The sequence below is a fragment of the Salvelinus sp. IW2-2015 genome, linkage group LG19, assembly GCF_002910315.2.
Source record: "Salvelinus sp. IW2-2015 linkage group LG19, ASM291031v2, whole genome shotgun sequence".
NCBI lineage: Eukaryota > Metazoa > Chordata > Actinopteri > Salmoniformes > Salmonidae > Salvelinus > Salvelinus sp. IW2-2015.
Genome location: NC_036859.1, coordinates 7,394,081 through 7,416,862, shown reverse-complemented (window position 1 = coordinate 7,416,862; position 22,782 = coordinate 7,394,081). Strand labels below are relative to the sequence as shown.

General features: G+C 43.7%; 1 protein-coding gene across 3 annotated transcripts in view; it reads left to right on the top strand.

Moving 5' to 3' along the window:
- Positions 1–22,782, top strand: part of LOC111979559 (receptor-type tyrosine-protein phosphatase S-like) — a 98,715-nt gene that overhangs the window by 53,722 nt on the left and 22,211 nt on the right. For 2 of the 3 annotated variants that reach the window (XM_070448772.1, XM_070448771.1), the window contains exons 7-12: positions 8,050–8,160; positions 13,449–13,718; positions 13,957–14,336; positions 15,352–15,553; positions 15,995–16,131; positions 16,618–16,762. In XM_070448772.1, the coding sequence (XP_070304873.1) occupies positions 8,050–8,160; positions 13,449–13,718; positions 13,957–14,336; positions 15,352–15,553; positions 15,995–16,131; positions 16,618–16,762 (1,245 nt within the window). Of the gene's footprint in view, positions 1–6,678; positions 6,695–8,049; positions 8,161–9,095; positions 9,108–13,448; positions 13,719–13,956; positions 14,337–15,351; positions 15,554–15,994; positions 16,132–16,617; positions 16,763–19,443; positions 19,765–22,782 lie in introns of all 3 variants that reach the window. The other variant, XM_070448773.1, reaches the window with a different exon arrangement.

Sequence of the window (22,782 nt, the reverse complement as noted above, 5' to 3'; positions counted from 1 at the left end):
GATGTTCTGGTCCTGAGGCTTCAGTGTGTTAGTAGAACAGGTTTGTGAACTCAGCCCCAGGACCAGCTGGATGAGGGGACTCTTTTCTTTGCTCAGCTCTTGGCATTGCAGGGCTTGGTAGTGATATGAGAGGGGGTCACTGTATTTTAGATGTTTCCAAAACTTAATTGCTCTTTTTTGAGTTTTTATTATTAGTGGATATTGGCCTAATTCTGCCCTGCATGCATTGTTTGTAGTTTTCCTCTGGACATGTAGGAGAATCTTACAGAACTATGCATGCAGGGTTTCAATGGGGTGTTTGTCCCATTTGATGAAATCTTGTTTTGCATGTGGACCCAACACCTCGCTGCCATAAAGTGCAATTGGTTCAATGACATATTCAATTAGTTTTAGCCAAATTTTAATAGGTATTTCAATTTCAATTAGCTTTTTAAATGGGTAGAATGCCCTGCGTGCTTTCTCTCTCAGTTCATTCACTGCCTCATTAAGGTGTCCAGTTGAGCTTATTTTTAAACCTAAGTAATTGTAGTGTGTACAGTACTCTATATATTTTGTACCAATTGAGAACTTTGGTCTAATTCCCTGAGATCTGGATCTTCTCTGGAAAATCATTATTTTAGTCTTTTTGTGGTTTTACTGCTCTAGCAGGTCCAGGCTCTGCTGTAGGCCATGTGCTGTGGGTGACAGCAGGCATAGGTCATCTGCGAAGAGTAGGCATTTAACTTCTGAATTGTGGAGACTAACACCAGGGGCTGAGGATTTTTCTAGAATAGTGGCCAATTCGTTAATGTAAATATTGAAGAGTGCAGGGCTCAGATTGCAACCCTGGCAAAGGCCCCGCCCCTGGTTAAAGAATTCTGTTATTATCTTGCCAATTTTAATGCTGCACGTATTGCCAGTATACATTGATTTAATTATGTCATATGTTTTACCCCCTACACCACTTTCAATAACTTTGTAGAACAGTCCTGTATGCCAAATAGAATCAAATGCTTTTTGGAAGTCGATAAAGCAAGCGTATATTTTGGTATTATTTTGGTGGACATGTTTATCTATCAGGGTGTGTAGGGTGTAAATATGATCAGTTGTGCGATGTTTTGGTATAAATCCAATTTGGCTTTTACTCAAGACATTGTGCTTATTAAGGAAGTTTAGAACTCTTACATTGATAATACTACAGAAAACCTTCCCCAGGTTACTGTTCACACAAATGCCTCTGTAATTGTTAGGGTCAAATTTGTCTCCGTTCTTAAAGATTGGGGTTATGAGTCCTTGATTCCAGATGTCAGGGAAATAACCTACACTCAGGATCAAATTAAACAGTTTTAATATAGCCAATTKAAATTTTGCACTAGTGAGTTTGAGCATCTCATTTAGGATGCCATCAGGTCCGCATGCTTTTTKAAATTTGAGAGCCTGAAGTTTCTTATAGAGCTCCTGRTCAGTAATTGGGGAGTMCARTGGATTTTGAWTGTCCTTTATAGCTTTTTCTAATCCATTCAACTTCYCATGAATTTGGCGTTGTTCTGCGTTTGTGTCAATTTGAACGGTGTTGTAGAGTGTTTTAAAATGRGTTGTCCATATGTCACCATTTTGTWTCGCTAATYCCTCTTGTTTAGATTTTTTWWGTTTTTTCCAATTTTGCCAGAAGTTGTGTGTGTTTATGGACTCCTCAATTAGTGTCAGCTGCTTGCTGTTGTACTGTGCTKTTTTGGTTCTGAGKGTACGTTTATAGMGTTTTAAAGTCTCACAGTAATGAAGGCGTAATTCACCATTATTTGGGTCTCTGTGCTTTTGGTTGGATAGTGTTCTAAGTTTTTTCCTTATAATTTTACAATCTGCATCAAACCAGTTGTCATCTGTGATCTTTTTTTGTTGTGTTTTTTATCAATTTCAATTGTGCTTCTTTTGCCTTCTTCTCTCTCTCTCTCTCTCTCCCTCTCTCACTTTCTCTTTGTCTCTATCTCTCCCCCCCCTTCTCTCTCTCTCCCACATACACACAGTGTCTGGATCAATCGCACCTCTCCTGCGCTGTCTTACTGTATGTCCGTCTGTCTCTACGCTGTTAAAATGAAGTGCTTTGTAACACTAAAACTAGTGGCAACTGAGCTGCCACCACCTTAACGAAGATGAAACCTCACCTTTGCTGCAGTATTGAAACACATGGTTATGAGGGTTTTGGGACAGATTAAAGGTTTATTGAAACATTCATCCCGGGGTGTTCTGAAACATGACATGGTGTGTTGGAACGCCACATAATGAAGTTGGGCGACACCTTGCCTGAGACTGGGAGTATTAACCTGGAAAAGGTTGAAAACACTGTTACTTCTCTTTTGGTGTCCTTTCCTCTTTCTCTAAAGCTCTTAAACACTATGATKGTTTTTCGAAACCTGTGTAGTGCAGAATTAGATCCCTTCTCTTTTTGTATATTCCCTGCTATTATATGGTGTGTTTATAAACTCCTCATAATCCCTTTTTTAGTTATGAGTAGTATTATRCTTAAACAAAGGACACGAGAAAAGATTGTTTTGTGAAAATATAAATTAATACGTTTGTTCAGGATAATAATTCATGAGTACAAAATTACTTTTTCAAGACATGATTTTGAAGCTTCAAATGTAAAAAAATTCTTTGCAAATTTTCAAATTACCACAAAACATGAACAGTTCTTTCACACTTTTATATTGATAAAGTAAGACAATTCAAAGATCTGTGAGGTATTAATTTATGGGAAAAAATACAGGCAATGACTGCTAATGTTAGCAGTAGCACTTATACAAAGTTTAGCCCAGGACTCAATGCGATCCATTAGCCATTATGCTAATGTCTCTGACCTGAGTCTTTATATTCAGATGATGATACATGGCATGGAAGGTTGTTCAGATGGATTGAAGCACAATACGGGGCGGCAGGTAGCCTAGTGGTTAGAGTGTTGGGCCAGTAACCGAAAGGTTGCTAGATCGAATCCCCGAGCTGACAAGGTAAAAATCTGTCATTCTKCCCYTGAGTTAACCCACTGTTCCGAGGCCGTCATTGTAAATAAGAATTTGTTCTTAACTGACTTGCCTAGTTAAATTAAGGTATAAAAGTAAGTCAGATGATATGATTCACAGTTGGCATTAGTCTATAATTCTTGTTAGGATTGGCCAGCCGGTGGGTAACTTAGTATGTATGTTTGTTTTTCTGCAGGGAGACAAAGAAATAGACAATATTAACAAGGAATAATGATAGTACGTGAATGCATAATTACGTTATCACATTCTATAATATTAGTTACAATATACATATACAATTATTAAACATRTCAATAGCAATATGMAAAATGCTTATGTGATTAAGTTTYGCAAATATAGCAACAAGATATAAATATGAATGTCAAAAGTGGGATGCAATAACATGTGGTTGCTTCTGTGTGTTGTTCTCCATGTGAGTCTGTTTGATGACTAATGTGATGTAGTTGTTGAGTGGCTTCACTGCAAGTATATTGTGTTAAAAAATTWAAAAACGTGGTGTGGAAGGCCAAAACTAGAGCAGGCTAAATTGSCAGTGACTATGCATGTAGCGTCAAGAAAAYATATCAATGAATCAAAATGGCTGTTTGACTTGGACTATTAGCATTTAGCATCCGAAATGCTACAATGTGATAACATRTTTGTACGCACGTATTCATTGACATGTACTTTCTTGGATTGTTTTGTAGAGTTTCATCTGAGCGTTTGGTGTGCTCTCACCTATCTGGGTTCGTGAAGACCTGAAACATGCCTGTTTTTTTTTTTTACTTGACCATAGASTTTCCTTGAGGACACACCTGCCACGAATGCCCTCTCTCCACCTGAATTCTGAACAGTTTGGCCACACAATGTTTGTAGTTCACATTTTGACTTTAAACATGTGTCTTCTGATATGGTTGACTGTCTGCTGTCATCTTACYACCCCAGCAGTCGGGGGTTCAAGTCACACTTTCATCTGTCTCCTCCTGTTTCTAATCTGTCTAAATAAAGGACAGAAACAAATAAAGGTGGAATTTCACAGAAAAATATTCTCCCTAGGCCCTATTCTGAATTGAAATCAGTTGATTTAAATGTAACTTTAAAAAATGTTGACTTGAGTCCATGTTAACTCTACTCTACAAACAAAAGACCAGGGTTCACATCCACCTTCTCACATGAATACCAGTGATGAATGCCCACTTTCCACATGTTACCTCATGCTACAACTGCTATAACTTACATATCCTAAAAGATGGCGCAGACAGAGAGGGCTGCCTCGCTTCTAGTTCTTAGGAAACATTGCAGTTTTTTGTTATTTCTTATTACATTGTTAGCCCAGAAAATGTTATGTGTTATTACATACAGCCGGGAAGAACTATTGGATATCAGAGCGGCGGTAACTCACCAGCACTACGGCCAGGAATACGACATTCCCGAAGCAGATCCTTTGTTCGCACCACCCATGGCAATTGAACTGATTCCAGAGGCAGATCCAAAACAACGCCTGCGAAAAAGAGGGACTCGAAGCGGTCTTCTAGTCCGACTTAGGAGGCGCGCACACCACCCACTGCTTCCGAGTATATTACTCGCTAATGTTCAGTCCCTGGATAATAAAGTTGACCAGATCAGGGCAAGGATTTCTTTCCAGAGAGACATCAGGGATTGTAACATACTCTGTTTCACGGAAACATTGCTCTCTCGGGATATACTGTCAGAGTCGGTCCAGCCATCTGTATTCTCAGTTCATTGCGCCGACAGTAGAAGGGCGGAGGTGTGTGTTTCATGATTACCGACTCATGGTTTAATTGTAATAACATACAGGAACTCAAGTCCTTTTGTTCACCCGACCTAGAATACCGCACAATCAATTGCCGACCGTATTATTTACCAAGAGAATTCTCTTCAGTTATTGTCACAGCCTCGTATATCCCCCTCAAGCCGATACCACGACGGCCCTCAAGGAACTTCACTGGACTTTATGCAAACTGGAAACCATATATCCTGAGGCTACATTTATTGTAGCTGGGGATTTTAACAAAGCAAATTTGAGGAAAAGGCTACCTAAATTCTATCAGCATATTGACTGTAGTACTCGCGCTGGAAAAACACTCAACCATTGTTATTCCAACTTCTGGGATGCATACAAGGACCTCCCCCACCCTCCTTTCAGCAAATCTGACCACGACTACATTTTGCCCCTCCCTTCCTACAGGCAGAAACTCAAACAGGAAGTATCTGTGCTAAGAACTACTCAACGCTGGTCTGACAAATCGGAATCCACGCTTCAAGATGGTTTTGATCACGCGGACTGGGATATGTTCCGGGTAGCTTCCGAGAATAATATTGACGTGTACACTGAGACGGTTACTGATTTCATCAAGAAGTGTATAGGAGATGTTGTACCCACTGTGACTATTAAAACCTACCCTAACCAGAAACCGTGGATAGATGGCAGCATTTGCGCAAAACTGAAAGTGCGAACCATCACATTTAAACATGGCAAGATGACTGGGAATATGGCGTACAAACAGTGTAGTCATTCCCTCCGCAAGGCAGTCAAACAGGCAAAACATCAGTATAGAGACWAAGTGGAGTCGCAATTCAACGGCTCAGACACGAGACGTATGTGGCAGGGTCTACAGACAATCATGGGCTACAAAAGGAAAACCAGCCACGTCGGGGACACAGGCGTCTTGCTTCCAGACAAGCTAAACACATTCTTTGCCTGCTTTGAGGATAACACAGTGCCACCGACACATGTTAACCCTCACAAGGCTGCCGGCGCAGATGGCAGCCCTACGCGTCCTCAGAGCATGCACAGACCAGCTGGCTGGTGTGTTTACGGACATATTCAATCTCTCCCTATCCCAGTCTGCTGTCCCCACATGCTTAAAGATGGCCACCATTGTTCCTGTACCCAAGAATGCAAAGGTAACTGAACTAAATGACTATCGCCCCATAGCACTCACTTCTGTCATCATGAAGTGATTTAAGAGACTAGTCAAGGATCATATCACCTCCACCTTACCTGTCAATCTAGACCCACTTCAATTTGCTTTCCGCCCCAATAGGTCCACAGACGATGCAATCGCCATCACACTGCACACTGCCCTATCCCATCTGGACAAGAGGAATACCTATGTAAGAATGCTGTTCATTGACTATAGCTCAGCATTCAACACCATAGTACTCTCCACGCTCATCATTAAGCTCGAGGCCCTGGGTCTGAACACCACCCTGTGCAATTGGGTCCTGGACTTCCTGACGGGCCRCCCCCAGGTGGTGAAGGTAGGAAACAACAACTCCACTTCGCTGATCCTCAACACTGGGGCCCCACAAGGGTGCGTGCTCAGCCCCTCCTGTATTCCCTGTTCACCCATGACTGCGTGGCCATGCACACCTCCAACTCAATCATCAAGTTTGCAGACGACACAACAGTAGTAGGCTTGATTACCAACAACGACGAGACAGCATACAGGGAGGAGGTGAAGGCTCTGGGAGTGTGGTGTCAGGAAAATACCCTCTCTCAACGTCAACAAAACAAAGGAGATGATCATGGAGATGATCGCCTCTTCAACCTCAGGAGGCCCTCACAAACTCTCACAAACTTTTACAGATGCACAATTGAGAGCATCCTGCCGGGATGCGTCACCACCTGGTAAGGCAACTGCACCGCCCATAACCGCAGGGCTCTCCAGAGGGTGGTGCGGTCTGCACAACGCATCACCAGGGGAAAACTCCCTGCCCTCCAGGACACCTACAGCACCTGATGTCACAGGAGGGCCAAAAATATCATCAAGGACAACAACCACCGGTTGCCCCTAAGTGACCGCTAATGTCACTTATGCCTGGAACCATCCCTGCACTGCCCTTGATGAAGAAAAATATATATTTKAAGTATTCCGTCCTCTGAGCCATGTTGTTGAACAGCATATCTGCAACTGTGTCTCAGTGACTCACCTAGTTCCTTGTTTTCTTCCCCTCTCTACACGGATACACAGTTACAGGTCTTACACAGAAATACCCACCGTACCATATCCACACTGTGTTATTGTCATATTCTGTAGTACGCTTTTCCGTCACACTGCTACGAGCCTTTGTGAGTCTGAAAGCAGCTGTGTGTGTGTGCGTGTGTGCGTGTGTGCGTGTGTGCGTGTGTGCGTGTGTGTTGAGTGTGTTGCTGTGTGTCGTCGGTGCGTGCCCGTGCGTGCGTGCGATAGTGTGCCGCTGCGTGCGTGCGTGCGTGCGTGCGTGCGTGCGTGCGTGCGTGCGTGCGTGTTTCTGAGAGAGTTGTTTTGTCGTTGTCTTGTTTCATTTTCCCCACTGTGCGGTAGATTTAAGTAATCCCCTGCTTTTGTGGTCCCTCCTCTGTCTCCATGTCTAACACACTTTTTCTGATAAGGTGTGTGTGTCCGGTGGGGGTGGTTGGCTTGTGAACACTCTTGTGTGTGGTTCCGCCCCTAGCCCCATTTCAAACGCACACAGTTTGTGATAAGGGCCTTGTAAGCATTGTGAAGGGTTTACCGCAGACCATGCTCCAGGAGAAAACGAATGGAAGAATAATAATAATGTGCCATAATAACATGGTTYATGAGCCTGGCATAATAATGTGCAACGCTGCTATACACCTCAGTGAATTGTGCAGAGAAACAGAGGGGGGGAGAAGGCTAAATGGGGATTTAAAGTGTTGCCATGTTGAGTCCTCTGTTTGACTTCAGATATGCCCCAGGGACTCCTATAGTGCATCGTTAACTACTCTCATTTAGCTTGCTGTGGGGGAACATGGATTTTTCATGGCAGAAATGAACCAGTAATGGAAAATCCCTCATTTTAAATGGTAGTTTTAATCAGTTTTAGGTGATGCACGAGGGTTGATGAGTAAAAATACATTTCATTTATGAATATATCAATAATTAACCCATTGTAATGTCTCTTTTTYCTCTTTCTCTCTCTCTCTCTCTTCCACTCTTCCTCTTTGTCTCTCTCTCTCCTCCATCTATCTCTCTCTGTCTCTCTCTCTCTCAATCGCTCAATCTATCTCTCTCTCTTTGTCTTTCAGGTGCCCTGCAGATCGAGAACAGTGAAGAGACCGACCAGGGGAAGTATGAGTGTGTAGCCACTAACTCTCAGGGCGTACGCTACTCTTCCCCAGCCAACCTGTATGTGCGAGGTAGGAACTGACCCCGGGTGTAAGATCTCTCACACACATGCGTTATAACACACACACCACTATAACAAACACACATGTAACAGCCGTCACTATTATACTATACATGTAGCAAGGTGTTAAGTGCTAGTTTCTTTACATGTTGTTTTGTTGTTTATTTTCTTCCTATTGGCATCTACTAACCAAACACAACCAAACCTAACCACCAAGTGAAACACCAGTTGGTGACCTAAGATTGGTAGTATTCAAGACTAAACTGGGTTTTCACCAGTGTCGTCAAGGTGCTCTGTTTTATAATAACTGCCACTGAATGGACGTAGACGAAGAGGGATAGGCCAATGACGTCATACATGACCAGATTCTTCAGGAAGTATTATTGCACTGTGCAGTTCGAGGGCCTTTGCTACAGTATGMCATCACTATTGTCCTATCCCTCTTTATTTTATTGTAAATTGAGGGCCACGGGGTTTATGCTTCTATCTTCCACTTTAATGCACTGATTGGCTAGGGAATACAATTGGTTTCTCAAGTCTAAATCAGATACGAAAAAGAATGCAGACACTGTGGCCCTCCAGAAGTTTAAGACCCCTATTCTAGGTTCCTCGACTGAGGTAAGGGAGACCGGGACCTCTGGATTCAGATTTATGGGTTCTAAACTCTCTGTTCTAAGCTCTTGAGCCCTTGAATTCGAAGTTCCTGATTCTTCATTTTAAGTGGGTTCTGTGGTTCTGTGAGAACCAGTGTGTATGTGCGTGTGTGTTTACACTGTGTGTGTGTGTGTGTTTACACTGTGTGTGTGTGTGTGTGTGTGTGTGTGTGTGTGTGTGTGTGTGTGAGTGAGGCTTTGAGCTGGCCATTTTTACTCTCTCTGTGTTTCCCCGTTCTCTCTCTCCCCCTCACGTCATTGTGTTCTACATCAACCCCCTTACATCCCCCAGAGCTACGAGAAGGTTGGTGCGTCCTTTATTTTCTTTCGCTACTTCCTTTCTATAACACATTTACTCCTAAAGTTAGGAGAATTCCTAAAGTGAGGAGAGAGAAAACCGGTCTGAAACAGGCTAGAACAGAGGGATGAATAACCCTCGTGTCAAATTGGTTTTGATGAACACATTTCTTTGACCGAAGACTTTTACCTGAGCTCTCTAACGAGGCCACCTGCCTACACAGTCGTTTGCATTGATTGCATTGTGAGGCCTTGTTTGCAGACCGTTGTTATTGCTTTCATCCGTGTGCGCGACATTCTCTGCATGGAAAGTGTCTTGTTGCCATGGAGACCCAGGAATTGGAAATTAAAAGGAGGCTGTCTGCGCATGGCGGGAGAGCGGTGGCAGCGCTTGCATGCCTTGTACCCTGACCGTGTAACTCTGTGTGTGCGCGGCTCTGTTTGTTTGTGTGTGCGCGTGCGCTTGTGTATGTTGAATTGATTGATTTCCGTATTGTCTTGTCCCTTGTCTTGTGTCGGTCGTGCTGTACTGTTCTGTCTGTGTGGGTTTGTGTTATGTCACTGCCGTGCTTCTGCACTTGCGGCATGTTGTGTGTCACATTGCCAGTGTGTGTCTCTGTCTCTGTGTGTCCTCTTGGTCTGCTACTGTTTGTTTGCCTTCTCAGTGTAGCTTGTTTTCTGATTGGTTGAGTGGTCTTCATATCCCCCTAGGGGAAATGAAGCAGTCAAATAAGGCTTTATTTAAGTGGCATTTAAAGAGCCACAGAAGTAACTTATAATTATTTGCACACTTGTTTGGTCAGCAAAGGTTGACACAACACAACCAGAGGCCAACGCACAGTACTTCTTTATGTACACTATCTGTGTTTATATGCAGGTAAACAAAATGTACAATAGTATTTAATTGCACAAAACATGAACGTCTTTTTCAGTGGATCATGTCCATGTCCACTATAGTGTTATTCACACAGAGATCCTATGTAATTATATGGTTATTCAGCTGCTATACGGCGCATTTGCTGCGCTTATGACACGATATGATGACCTCCATTGATCGGCAGTTGAAATGAAAGATTTACCCACCTCTATATCCATATATATATTCATACAATGCACACATTAATGAAACACCTCTCTACTTCTATATTAGATGAGGCAGGATTAACTTGTGAAAATGCCAACTGGGCTTTAGTGTGCTGTGCTACTGAAATGAAACAGTATCCCAGCTCCCAGTCTCCRTCTGCTATGGTCTCACAACCTGATCAACTGTTCCCTGTGGGAAAGCCTGTTATTGATGCTGGAGGGAACTAGAATACATCATTGCATTGCAGCTATCACCCTGGACTATATAGTAGGCTACGCTATTAACACAACTGGGAGCTTCTAGGAGATATGCTTTTCCATCAGCATTCTGACCAGAGATACATCTTTTATCTGAATCCTTTGCGAATGAACTGTATTTTCCGTTATATTAAATACGACATTGTTTTAGTGATGCTACATCCACATAGACGTCTGTTAGTGTTTATGATACATATTATTGAAGCCCCACTATCCACGGTGACATAATGGAATAGGTTAATCATTTGTGCCTGTCCTAATCTCAGATGCTCTCTGTTCAGCATGCGCTTGAATATTGTACTGTCTTCTTGTATTAATACCTGCAGTGCTGGATGTAGCCTACTTTCCTACTTGACGTACTGTAAATATCAATGTGCTCTTCTTCAGATTGAATTGGACACATTGTAAACCCCTCTCCAAACTTTAAGTGAACTTCTAGGCAAAATGCTGTCGTTAGATAAGTACACTACACGTAAAAGGCAACATTATACACGTACTTTAAGAGTTTTGTCTTGTCATATAAAAGGTAAAGCTGGATTGTATGGATAGTTGCTCTTATCTGCTGCATGCTGGTCACTCTGTCCCTGTTTGTCTCTGTCTCGTTCTTGCTCTGGAGAGAATCTGCCTGCCTGCCTGCTTTTTGATTTGATATCTGTTATAACAGTTGAAATTGTTTTTGTCTCTTTTTTTTTGTTGACAAATGTCTCTTTTTTTTATACATCTTTTTTCAAATGTCTCTTTTTTGTCTTGAACTTTGGTGTCCAATTCTGGGTATCTGTTGGTATTCTAGGATCACTCCAAATGTATGGCACTGTTATGGAGGAATGGGGTCATGTCCACTGAACTATTGAATCATTTGAAGATGCCAAAAYGTTCATTCGTATTTGGTTTTGGTGAATAGTTTGCGTTCTATCTGTGGGAGACTAGAAATACTGTGAAATTCATGGAACCTAGAGAAGATATTTCAACCCTAGGTGAAGTTTATTAATGGATCTAAAAATGGCTATTTTACATGAAATGGATCGGCTGAGAATCATTTGGGCGAAGACTGAGGCCAGTGATTCTTTAAAGGCTGTTTCCCCCTGTTTTACTCCCACTGAGTGAGTGGAGATTCCTGTATTGTGAGTCAAACACATGATTCAAACAGCTGATTCAGATACAGTGTTGAGTCTTGATGCTAGCCAATATTTATACTGTCTGTCTGTCTGTCAGTCTGTCTGTCTGCCCTCACCTTGCATCCACTCCTGCCCATCTAGAGTCGTTGGTCTGTCTGTCTGATTGTCTACCTGTCTATTTTGTACTTCAGTCCTCTGTGTTGCAGCCTTGAGGTACCTAGTTTTCTGTTCCTATGACATCCACCAATAAAAGCCTGATTTTGAAGAACCAAACAGCAGTTTCAAGAGCACCATGTGTTTTCTCTTCCCCCGCCCCCCCCCMTCCTCCTTTCTTCTCCTCTTCCCCCTCTGTCCTTTGCCCCCTTTCTTATCCTCTCCTTCCCCTCTTACCCTCTCTGTCCCCATCCCTCTCTTCTAATCTCCCGCCCTTCTTTCTCTCTCTTCTGCATTCTGACATTTCCATCTGTACCCTGGTGTGTAGGATCAACAGACAAATGTGCATACTTTTTTTAATTAATAAAAGCATGCACATACTATCTCTCTTTCTATTTATCTCTCTCTCTTTCTCTCTCTGTCATGATGGATGCCTTGATGTTTCCTTATTTAACGTGTTCAACGCGTACCTTGTAATTGCAACGACACCTATTTATATCTCCATCATCCACTCTTTCTTTACATTGCTTATTTATTTCCAACATTGCTGTGTTCATCTGGTATTCTGGTTGTACAATGAGGCTGTGATTTGCCACATTGATTGTCATTGTCTGGAAGAGGAACCAGACAATACTCTCCCTCCCTCTCTCTCTCTCTCTCTCTCTCTCTCTCTCTCTCTCTCGCTTCTTCCCCCTCTCTCTTCTCCCACGGGTTCTTCATGAGCATAGTTAACTCTATAAAGTCGTCCAGGAATGCATGTGACCCATGAGCTCTATCTCTCGATGCATCTTATATAAGATAGACCTGACAGATAGCTAGTGATTCAGATTCAGCACAATTACAGTTAACAGGAGCACTCTGTGCATGTTGTCTGACTGATAGAGCAGGTTTTGTTGATCGGCTCGGCCAGCGCCACGTATCTAAAGGGCCCTCGTCTGCAGTGGTGAACTCACCCTGGAGGCACAGAAGTCTCTTTGAAGTTTCTCACTCAAGTTTCTGGCGAAGTTTCTCTTTTTCAGTCAGCAGCCTTGAGCTTCACTGCAGGGCGAGTTCAGCTCTAGTTTAGGTCTTCACATCAGTTTGATTTTGCTCATCTCAGCTCTTCAGAGAAAATGGCAATGGTATTTTGTGCAGCCCAGAGCTCCAATATTTGTATTGTAGATCTTGTTTTGTAACAGGGATTGGGGAAGAGGGCGTTTTCTAGCTTGGCATCTACAGTGATGTGTCCAGAATAGCAAGTRATGTCTTGTGAAATATACAATGGGTTGTTGCACAGTGGCTAAGACATGAGAGTCGTACAATAGGTTTCATGTGCAGGGTGAAATGTAACTTGAGATAGTCAGCAGTCTCTCAACATGGAATCTGTGTATTTCAATTGCAATCATTAGCCTTTTCAAAACTACCAATGTGGTTTTGATTAAACGTGAAATATTCCTTTATAGAACTTCTGTAAAAGCAGTGAAGATCATTCTACCCTTTCTGTTACCCCTCTCTCTCTCACTCTCTCTCTCTCTCTCTCTCTCTCTCTCTCTCTCTCTCTCTCTCTCTCTCTCTCTCTCTCACTCTCTCGCTCTCTCTCTCTCTCTCTCGCTCTCTCTTTCTCTCTCTCTCTTTCGTTCTCTCTCTTTCTGTATCTTTCTTACCCCTCTCTCTCTCGCCCTCTCCTGTCCCTCCCTCTCCCCCTCCTCATTCCCCTCTCCCCATCCTCCCCCTGTCTTCCCCCTCTCCTCCTCTCCCAGTGCGTCGCGTGCCCCCTCGTTTCTCCATCCTGCCCGCCAACCATGAGATCATGCCTGGCGGCAGCGTCAACATCACCTGTGTGGCGGTGGGCTCGCCCATGCCCTATGTCAAATGGATGCTGGGTATTGAGGACCTGACCCCGGAAGACGAGATGCCGGTGGGACGCAATGTTTTGGAGCTCAACGGAGTGAGAGAGTCGGCCAACTACACCTGCGTGGCTATGAGCAGTCTGGGGATTATAGAGGCCACYGCACAGGTGTCAGTTAAGAGTAAGGGACATCCTTTAGTTTTCTAACTGTGCTTCCACTGTGTCCCGCTCGCTGGCTTTCTTCTCTCCCATTAAAACATATCTGCCCCTAACAGCCACATTAAACATGTATATTAGATAGTTAGGGCCCCCTATGATCTCGCAGGTGTCCGCCAAGAGTAAGGGACACTAGTCTCCCCCTATCTGCCTTAAGACATTATTAAAGACAGTTAAAAAAATATCTGCTTCTATCGTCACAGCTCTTCCCAAGCCTCCCGGTACCCCCATCGTCACAGAGACGACCGCCACCAGCGTTACCATCACCTGGGACTCCGGTAACCCCGACCCGGTGTCCTATTACATCATCCAGTACCGGGCCAAGACACCGGACAGCAAGTATGAGGCGGTGGACGGTATCACCACCACCAGGTACAGCATCGGAGGGCTCTACCCCAACACGGAGTACGAGGTTAGGGTGTCGGCCTTCAACAGCATCGGCCAGGGCCCCTCGTCCACCCGGGTAGAGGCCAGGACAGGGGAACAGGCCCCGGCTAGCCCCCCCAGGAACGTCCAGGCTAGGATCATCTCCCAGAACACTGTCATGGTCCGCTGGGAAGAACCGGAGGAGCCCAACGGACAGGTGAAATACAATTGAAATGAGTGAATGAATCCGTTTTTTTATTATTTATTTATTTTTTATTTCACCTTTATTTAACCAGGTAGGCWARTTGAGAACACGTTCTCATTTACAATTGCGACCTGGCCAAGATAAAGCAAAGCAGTTCGACACATACAACAACACATAGTTACACATGGAGTAAAACAAACATACAGTCAATAATACAGTGAAAAATAAGTCTATATACAATGTGAGCAAGTGAGGTGAGAYAAGGGAGGTGAAGGCAAAMAAAAWAWAWATATAAATAAAAATATATATAAAAAGGCCATGGTGGCGAAGTAAATACAATATAGCAAGTWAAAAAAAAWACACTGGAATGGTTGGTTTGCAGTGGAAGMAAGTGTAAAGTAGAGATAGAAATAATGGGGTGCAAAGGAGCWAAATAAATAAATTAAGAGAATAAGTAGCAGGGATAATGCACAGTAATCCACTTCTCAAACAATACTGAACGTCTCAGAACACTGAGGTGCAATAGGCAATAGTTAGCTAGATAAACATCTATTCCCTGGGCAGTCTAAAAATAACAAGCTGAATAATGGAATCAACATAAGCAACAATAATCACAATAACAAGATGAGAGCAATGCATCATAAACAGATAATTCAAATGATGCTACATACATATTACAGTTTAAATCACACACTATAATGGTTAGGCTTTAGGTAGAGGTCAGTTGAAAGGTCATCTAGTTATTAAATTATAACGGTCATGTCAACCTTGAAGCTAATGCAATGTTTATCTAGCTCAGCTAGCAACATAGGTCGAATATAATGGAATGTGCATTGATGTCAAAATATATAATAGCTTCCAAACACAAACAAACCAACATGGACCAGACGTGAGAGGTTAACTAACACTCTTTCGCTTTCTTTCTCTCTCCCTCTCTCTCTCTCTCTCTCGCTCTTTCTCTCTCTTTGTCACTCTCTCGCTCTCGCTCTCTCTCTCTCTCCTACCCTCCCTCACTCTCTCCATCCAGGTGAAAGGTTACCGGGTGTACTACACCATGGACCCATCTCAGCCCATGAGTCTGTGGCAGATCCATAACGTCCAGGACAGCACCATCACCACCATCCAGAGCCTGGTACCCTCTGAAACATACACTGTCAGAGTCCTGGCCTTCACCTCTGTGGGAGACGGACCCTTCTCTGACTCCGTCCATGTCAAAGTTCTGCCCGGAGGTGTGTGTGTGTGTGTGTGTGTGTGTGTGTGTGTGTGTGTGTGTGTGTGTGTGTGTGTGTGTGTGGTGTGTGTGTGTGTGTGTGTGTGTGTGTGTGTGTGTGTGTGTGTGTGTGTGTGTGTGTGTGTGTGTGTGTGTGTGTGTGTGTGTGGTGGTGTGTGTGTGTGTGTGTGTGTGTGTGTGTGGTGTGTGTTTTGGTTTGGGCTGTTTTGTTGCGTGCGTGCGTGCACTATTTTCTGACTTGGTTCATGTCAAAGTGCTTCAGTAATGTTTAAGGTTAGTAACATAAAGATCTGCAGGGCTCCCTTGTAACAGTCTTCCATCTTAATAAGACTGGTCTGTTTAAATAAAGGATTAATTGAACAGTCTAGAAGCTACTAATTGACTGAATGCTAGAGAGGTGAATTCTAACTCGTCCTCTCTCCTCTCCTGTCCTCTGTAGTTCCAGGGCAGCCAGGGAAGTTCAAAGTGGGAAAGGTGACAGACACCAGTATACAGCTCACCTGGGAACCTTCCTACACCAAGGAGGGCATCGTCAACTACGAACTGCTCTACAAACCTGTCAAGTTTGGCAGCCTGGTAAGACTTCTTCTTCCATACGAAGTACATTTCATGAACCTTTTACTGCAGTGGGCTACATCAGGGTCACACAGAGTGATTCTTGGTGGTCTTAATCAAGTACACCTCACACACATGGTTATTGGCTTAAAAGAAAGAAGACAGCTGTACCATGGCAGATGTAGAAATGTAATCAATTTGGAGTTTGCTTCCCAATATTACATKTTATATACATCACAGAAGTCTGAAATATAACAAAACTGTTTGACAAAGAAACACCAGATTAATCTTTGTTAATTATGAAATATCTTAATAACATTCCACCCGTGAGGCCAAAGAGGGCGTGTTTGGTCATTGACTGCAGGAAAGAACTGCGATTATTAAATTGATTTAATACACACAGATAATCCAGAGTAATCCCTCCCTTTCTTTCTTTCTTTCTTTCTCTATCCCTTCTCTCTTTATTTTATTAATGTTCTCTCTTCCCCATCTCTCTCTCTCTAACAGGAGAAGTTGACGTTTGGGCCCCGGGCGTCGTACACAGTGGAGGGTCTGAGGGCTAACACAGAGTACTCCTTCTCCCTGGCAGCCATTTCTAACAAAGGCATCGGAGCCTTCACCAACGAGCTGGTCCAGAGGACATCACAAGCCAGTATGTTTTCCTTTGTCACACCTGCAAAACACACACTGTGTAACGTTTGCACTCCTGCTGCTTGTCTCCCACACAGCTCCAGAGTCACTGGACCCTGGGAGTCGTCTACACACCAATCCATCTTGTCCTCTCATCCACTCATTTATCCTGTGCACTCATCCATCCCCCTATCCATCTCCTCTGTATTTTCGAGTGTGCCTGACGTCCAGCGCACCAGCATTTTGGTTTTTACCTTCATTTCTCCTCACACAGTGAAAAGTCCCGAGCGGACGGCGCTTTCTGTTTTTTCCCCCGCTTTAACTTTCTTCACTCCTTCATACGGTTTTCTTTCCTTCAAAGTTGGTCAAAAGTGGACTTTTTTTCTCCAGTTCAGGAAGCTCACTGTTACAGGTCAAATGTCAATAGTCGTGAGGATATTCTATATGTTTTGCCTTTATTTGAGGTAAGTGTTGAAGGTCGTAGGTCTGTATCCTGCCTTAAAGGTAAAATATTCCTTTTTCATATTTAATTATGTATTTGTTACCTGGGAAAAAATGTACACCATATGACTTACAAAGGACGTACATTCACCAACAGAATCTTTCTACGTGCCTTACCTACAAACGGAGGTTAGACCCGTGGGTGGCTGTTGAGGAGACTGAATGCATTTTATTTCATGGAGCAGAATGCATTTCACACTCAGCTTGGCACAGTTAGCRTGCTACCACTTGGCTTTGGTGCACATCGTGATTATTCCCCCAGGCTACTGGTACTAAGGCTGCAGCTCAAGTGTCAGACTCACATATCTGTCAAAATCCCAAATACTCCAGTCAAATGCACACCATTCCCTCTGCACCTTTAATGTTTTGGTTAAATGTGATGTGTGGTGTCTCTGGTTGCATGGTAAGAAGGTCCTGTGTGCTATTAGTCGGAGAGAAGGGTAAGTGTCTCAAACAGTGCCTGTTTATGTCTCTTATCCTTACTGTTCTTCTGTCATGTGCCTTTACTTGTGTTCTATCTCCCTAGTTCCTCTGACGTCGCATGAGGTCAACTTTCATGAAAGTATTTGTTTTTGGTTCTCGTTTCAGTTTCCTCGAACCCTGCTCTCCACCTTTTTCTTTGACATTTCAAATCCCTGAACCTAATTTTAAGACATGAGGATAGGGCAGTTGAAGAAGCACTAAAAGATATAAAGAGTTTGGCAAAGTTCCAACACAATTATTACATTCCACTGAGAATAATGTCAAGAAACCTTTGGTAGCAAGATAGAGGATTAACCGCTGAACTCTATACAGTATCTGGGTCGTTCCACCAATAGAGTGACTTTTAGGTAGTGTAAAATGGTCAAAATATATATTTATTTCACCAAATGTTTACATTCTGTCATAAAGAGCACGTTCAAGTTCATCAATCAATCAATCAAATGTATTTATAAAGCCCTTTTTTACATCAGCCGATGTCACAATGTGCTATACAGAAACCCAGCCTGAAACCCCAAACAGGAAGCAACGCAGATGTTGAAAAAACATGKTTTCCCATCTCAAGAGGTTAAATTAAGAAAAATGTAAAAAAAAAGATTGGCAATTAAAGTAACAGGGTTGACCGTAACAGGGTTGAAGTTTTCAAGCAATAAAGCAGTAAGCAATGACTCCTCTTGTGACAGGGGGAATGGAACCTTGTTGCGTGTCACAGGGAGGGAAATTGAACGCAAGATTCACAATATATATATTTTTGAACACATTTCTAACACATTTCATATCTATCTATGGGTAACAGTGTTGACGTGCAATTAAAAAGGAATGGTTTCATATTCATACATATATTCATATTCATATTAAAACAAGAGTTCAGAAAACGTAACAGGGTTGACCTTAAAATGAAATAAATTCATCTTCAGAAATAACTTTGTCAAAGCAACAAAGTAAATAGGGCTTGTTGGTGAAAACGCGGCGATTTTTGCGGGGTGAAGTGAGTTAAAGTCTTTATAATCTAAAACCGGAGGAGGGACATGTCAAAATGCATTTTCCATGTGGTCTATATTAAGATGCTGAGAATATAAATTGACTTCTTCTATAGAAATGGATCCTACCTATCGTTTAATAATTAGAAAGCAGATCATTCAATCAACATTCCAGGATCCCACGAAAACAATGAATTTCTCATTTGGGTCCCAGGCTGAAAAGGTACAAGAACCCTTGACCTACAGTATAGCTCTGTCCTTATCCAGCCCCACTAAGCTAGTCATAAATCACTGTGCTGCCATTGGTCAGAGAAGACAAGTGAAAGCCTTCCATCCGGTATCAGTTGCATATCCTCCTGGGCGGTAATTAAGTTGTCCACTCTGCATGGATACCCCCTGTCTTCTCCTTTATCTTATTACCTAGGTAACATTATTCATTTATTTCTGCCTCCATAATGGCTTTGTCTTCTGTGTTGGAGCCTTTGTTTCTCTGTTTAGCTGAGTCATGTTTGTTTGTCTTTCGAGGCCTTCTCTTTTCATTTAGTTCTGTATTATTTTCCCTTATAGTTGAGTTTTCCTTGGTTTAGTTTCAATTCCTTTTTCCACCATTTTCTTATATTCTTGTTTTTCTTGGTGTTTTCAACCTCTCTCTGTCACTGTCTCTTTGCTTTCTCTTTCTTCGCTGCGTTCCTTACTCCCCCTGCCCCTGCAAATTTCCTCTTCCTGCCCCTCGTCCAATCAGAGCCATCGGCTGCGCCCCTAGGCGTGTCCTGTGACAGCCCCAGGTCCACCTCCCTGAGGGTAAGTTGGAAACCACCACCCACTGAGACCCAAAATGGCGTGCTGACTGGCTATGAGCTGCGCTACCAGCAAGTGGTGTCTGGGGCCAGGGTTGAAGGTCAGGGTCCGGAGGTGAAGGGGCCTCCCATCCCCCCAGAGCAGGGGCAAGTGGTGTTGGAGGGGCTAGAAAAGTGGACCTGGTACCGCGTTATCCTGGCAGCTTTCACTACCGAGGGGTCCGGACCGGAGAGCCCGGCGCTGCTCTGCCGTACGGACGACGACGGTGAGTATGTGTGTGTGTGGGTGTGTGTACATTGATCAACTGATCAATGTATTGATAGAGTAATTATATGTTGTGTGTGGATGATGGCGCCGGAGGAGATGGCAGCCGTTTTACGATCACCTAAACCAATTGTGCTTTTGTGTGTGTTTTTTCGTGTTATTTGTAACTTATTTTGTACATAATGTTTCTGCCACTGCGTCTTMTGACCTTAAAGATCTTCTAGATATCAGGACAGAGATTACTCACCCCGTACTGGAGGAATGCTTTTTCTTTAACGAGTCGGACGGGAAGGATTTCCTTCAGACGCCCGACAAGGCCCTCATCCCTATCATTCGCTGGAGAAAGAGACGGMGCTATCGGGGACAAAGGTCTGGGTGCCTTGTAAGGAACCGACGTCGAGCGGATAATCTCCCTTCACCATCAATCCTATTAGCCAACGTACAATCAACGGAAAATAAAATAGACGAACTACGATTACGTATATCCTACCAACGGGACATTAAAAACTGTAATATCTTATGTTTCACTGAGKCGTGGCWGAAMGRCGACATGAATAACATACAGCTGSCGGGTTTTAAGCTTTTCGGCAGGATAGAACAGCGGCCTCTGATAAGACAAGGGGTGGCGGTCTATGTGTATTTGAAAACAACAGCTGGTGCACRAAATCTAAGGAAGTCTTGAGGTTTTGCTCGCCTGAGGTAGAGTATCTCATGATAAGCTGTAGACCACACTATTTACMGTGAAAGTTTTCAWKTATWTTCTTCGTARCTGTCTATTTACCACCACAAACCGATGCTGGCACTAAGACCGCACTCAATGAGCTGTATACGGGCATAAWCCTCCTGATTCCTGCTTACAAGCAAAAACACCAGGATGCACCAGTGACTTGGTCAATAAGAAAGTGGTCAGATGAAGCAGATGCTAAGCTACAGTACTGTTTTGCTAGCACAGACTGGAATATGTTCCGGGATTCTTCCGATGGCATTGAGGAGTACACCACATCAGTCACTGGCTTCATCAATAAGTGCATCGATGACGTCGTCCCCACAGTGACCGTACGTACTGTACATACCCCAACCAGAAGCCAAGGATTACAGGCAACATCCGCACTGAGCTACAGGGTAGAGCTGCYRCTTTCAAGGAGGGGAACTCTAACCCGGAACCTTATAAGAAATCCCGCTATGCCCTCAGACAAACCATCAAACAGGCAAAGCGTCAATACACTACTGAGRTTGAATCRTACTACACCAGCTCTGACGCTCGTCGGATGTGGCAGGGCTTGCAAACTATTAMAGGCTACAAGGGGTAGCACAGCCGCGAGCTGCCCAGTGACACAAGCCTACCAGATAAGCGAAATTACTTCTATGCTCGCTTCGAGGCAAGTAACACTGAAACATGCATGAGACCATCAGCTGTTAYGGATGACTGTGTAATCATGCTCTCCATAGCCAATGTGAGTAAGACCTTTAAACAGGTCAACATTCACAAGGCCGCAGGGCCAGATGGTTACCAGGAYGTGTACTMMRAGCATGCGCTGACCAACTGGCWAKTGTCTTCACTGACATTTTCAACCTGTCCCTGACTGAGTCTGTAATACCAACATGTTTCAACAGACCACCATAGTCCCWGTGCCCAAGAACACTAAGGTAACCTGCATAAATGACTACCGACCCGTAGCACTCACKCTGTRGTCATGAMGTGCTTTGAAAGGCTGGTCATGGCTCACATCAACACCATTATCCCAGAAACCCTAGACTCACTCTAATTTGYATAWCRCCCCAACAGATCCATAGATGATGCAATCTCTATTGCACTCAACACTGCCCTTTCCCACCTGGACAAAAGGAACACCTATGTATGTGAGAATACTATTCAYTGACTACAGCTCAGCGTTCAACACCATAGTGCCCTCAAAGCTCATCACTAAGCTAAAGACCCTGGGACTAAACACCTCCCTCTGCAACTGGATCCTGTACTTCCTGACGGGCCGCCCCCAGGTGGTAAGGGTAAGTAACAACACATTTGCCACGCTGATCCTCAACACGGGGGCCCCTCAGGGGTGCGTGCTTAGTCCCCTCCTGTACTCCCTGTTCACCCATGACTGCGTGGCCAAGCACGACTCCAACACCATCATTAATTCCGCCGACAACACAACGGTGGTAGGCCTGATCACCGACAATGAAGAGACAGCCTTTAGGGAGGAGATCACACTGGCAGTGTGGTGCCAGGACAACAACCTCTCCCTCAATGTGATCAAGACAAAAGTGATGATTGTGGACTACAGGAAAAGGAGGGCCGAACACGCCCCCATTCTCATCGACGGTACTGTAGTAGAGCAGGTCRAGAGCTTCAAGTTCCTTGCCGTCCACATCACCAACAAACTATCATGGTCCAAACACACCAAGACAGTCATAAAGAGGGTATGACAATGCCTATTCCAACTCAGGAGACTGAAAAGATCCTCAAAATGTTCTACAGCTGCAGCTGCAGTCCCCTGACTGTTTGCACCACCGCCTGGTATGGCAACTGCTCGGCATCCGACCACAAGGCGCTACAGAGGGTAGTATGTACGGCGCTACAGAGGGTAGTATGTACGGCGCAGTACATCACTGGGCCAAGCTTCCTGCCATCCAGAATCTATATACCAGGCGGTGTCAGAGGAAGACCCTGAAAATTGTCAAAGACTCCAGTCACCCAAGTCATAGACTGTTCTTTCTGCTACCACACGGCAAGTGGTAACGGAGCGCCAAGTCTGGGTCCAAAAGGCTTCTTAACAGCTTCTACCCCCAAGCCATAAGACTCCTGAACAGCTAATTAAAGGGCTACCCAGACCCCTCTTTTACCCTGCTGCTACTCTCTGTTTATTATCTATGCATAGTCACTTTAGCTTTACCTACATGTACACTACCGTTCAAAGGTTTGGGTTCACTTAGAAATGTCCCTGTTTTTGAAAGAAAAACAWWWWWWWTTGTCAGAAAAATAACATAAAATTGATCAGAAATACAGTGTAGACATTGT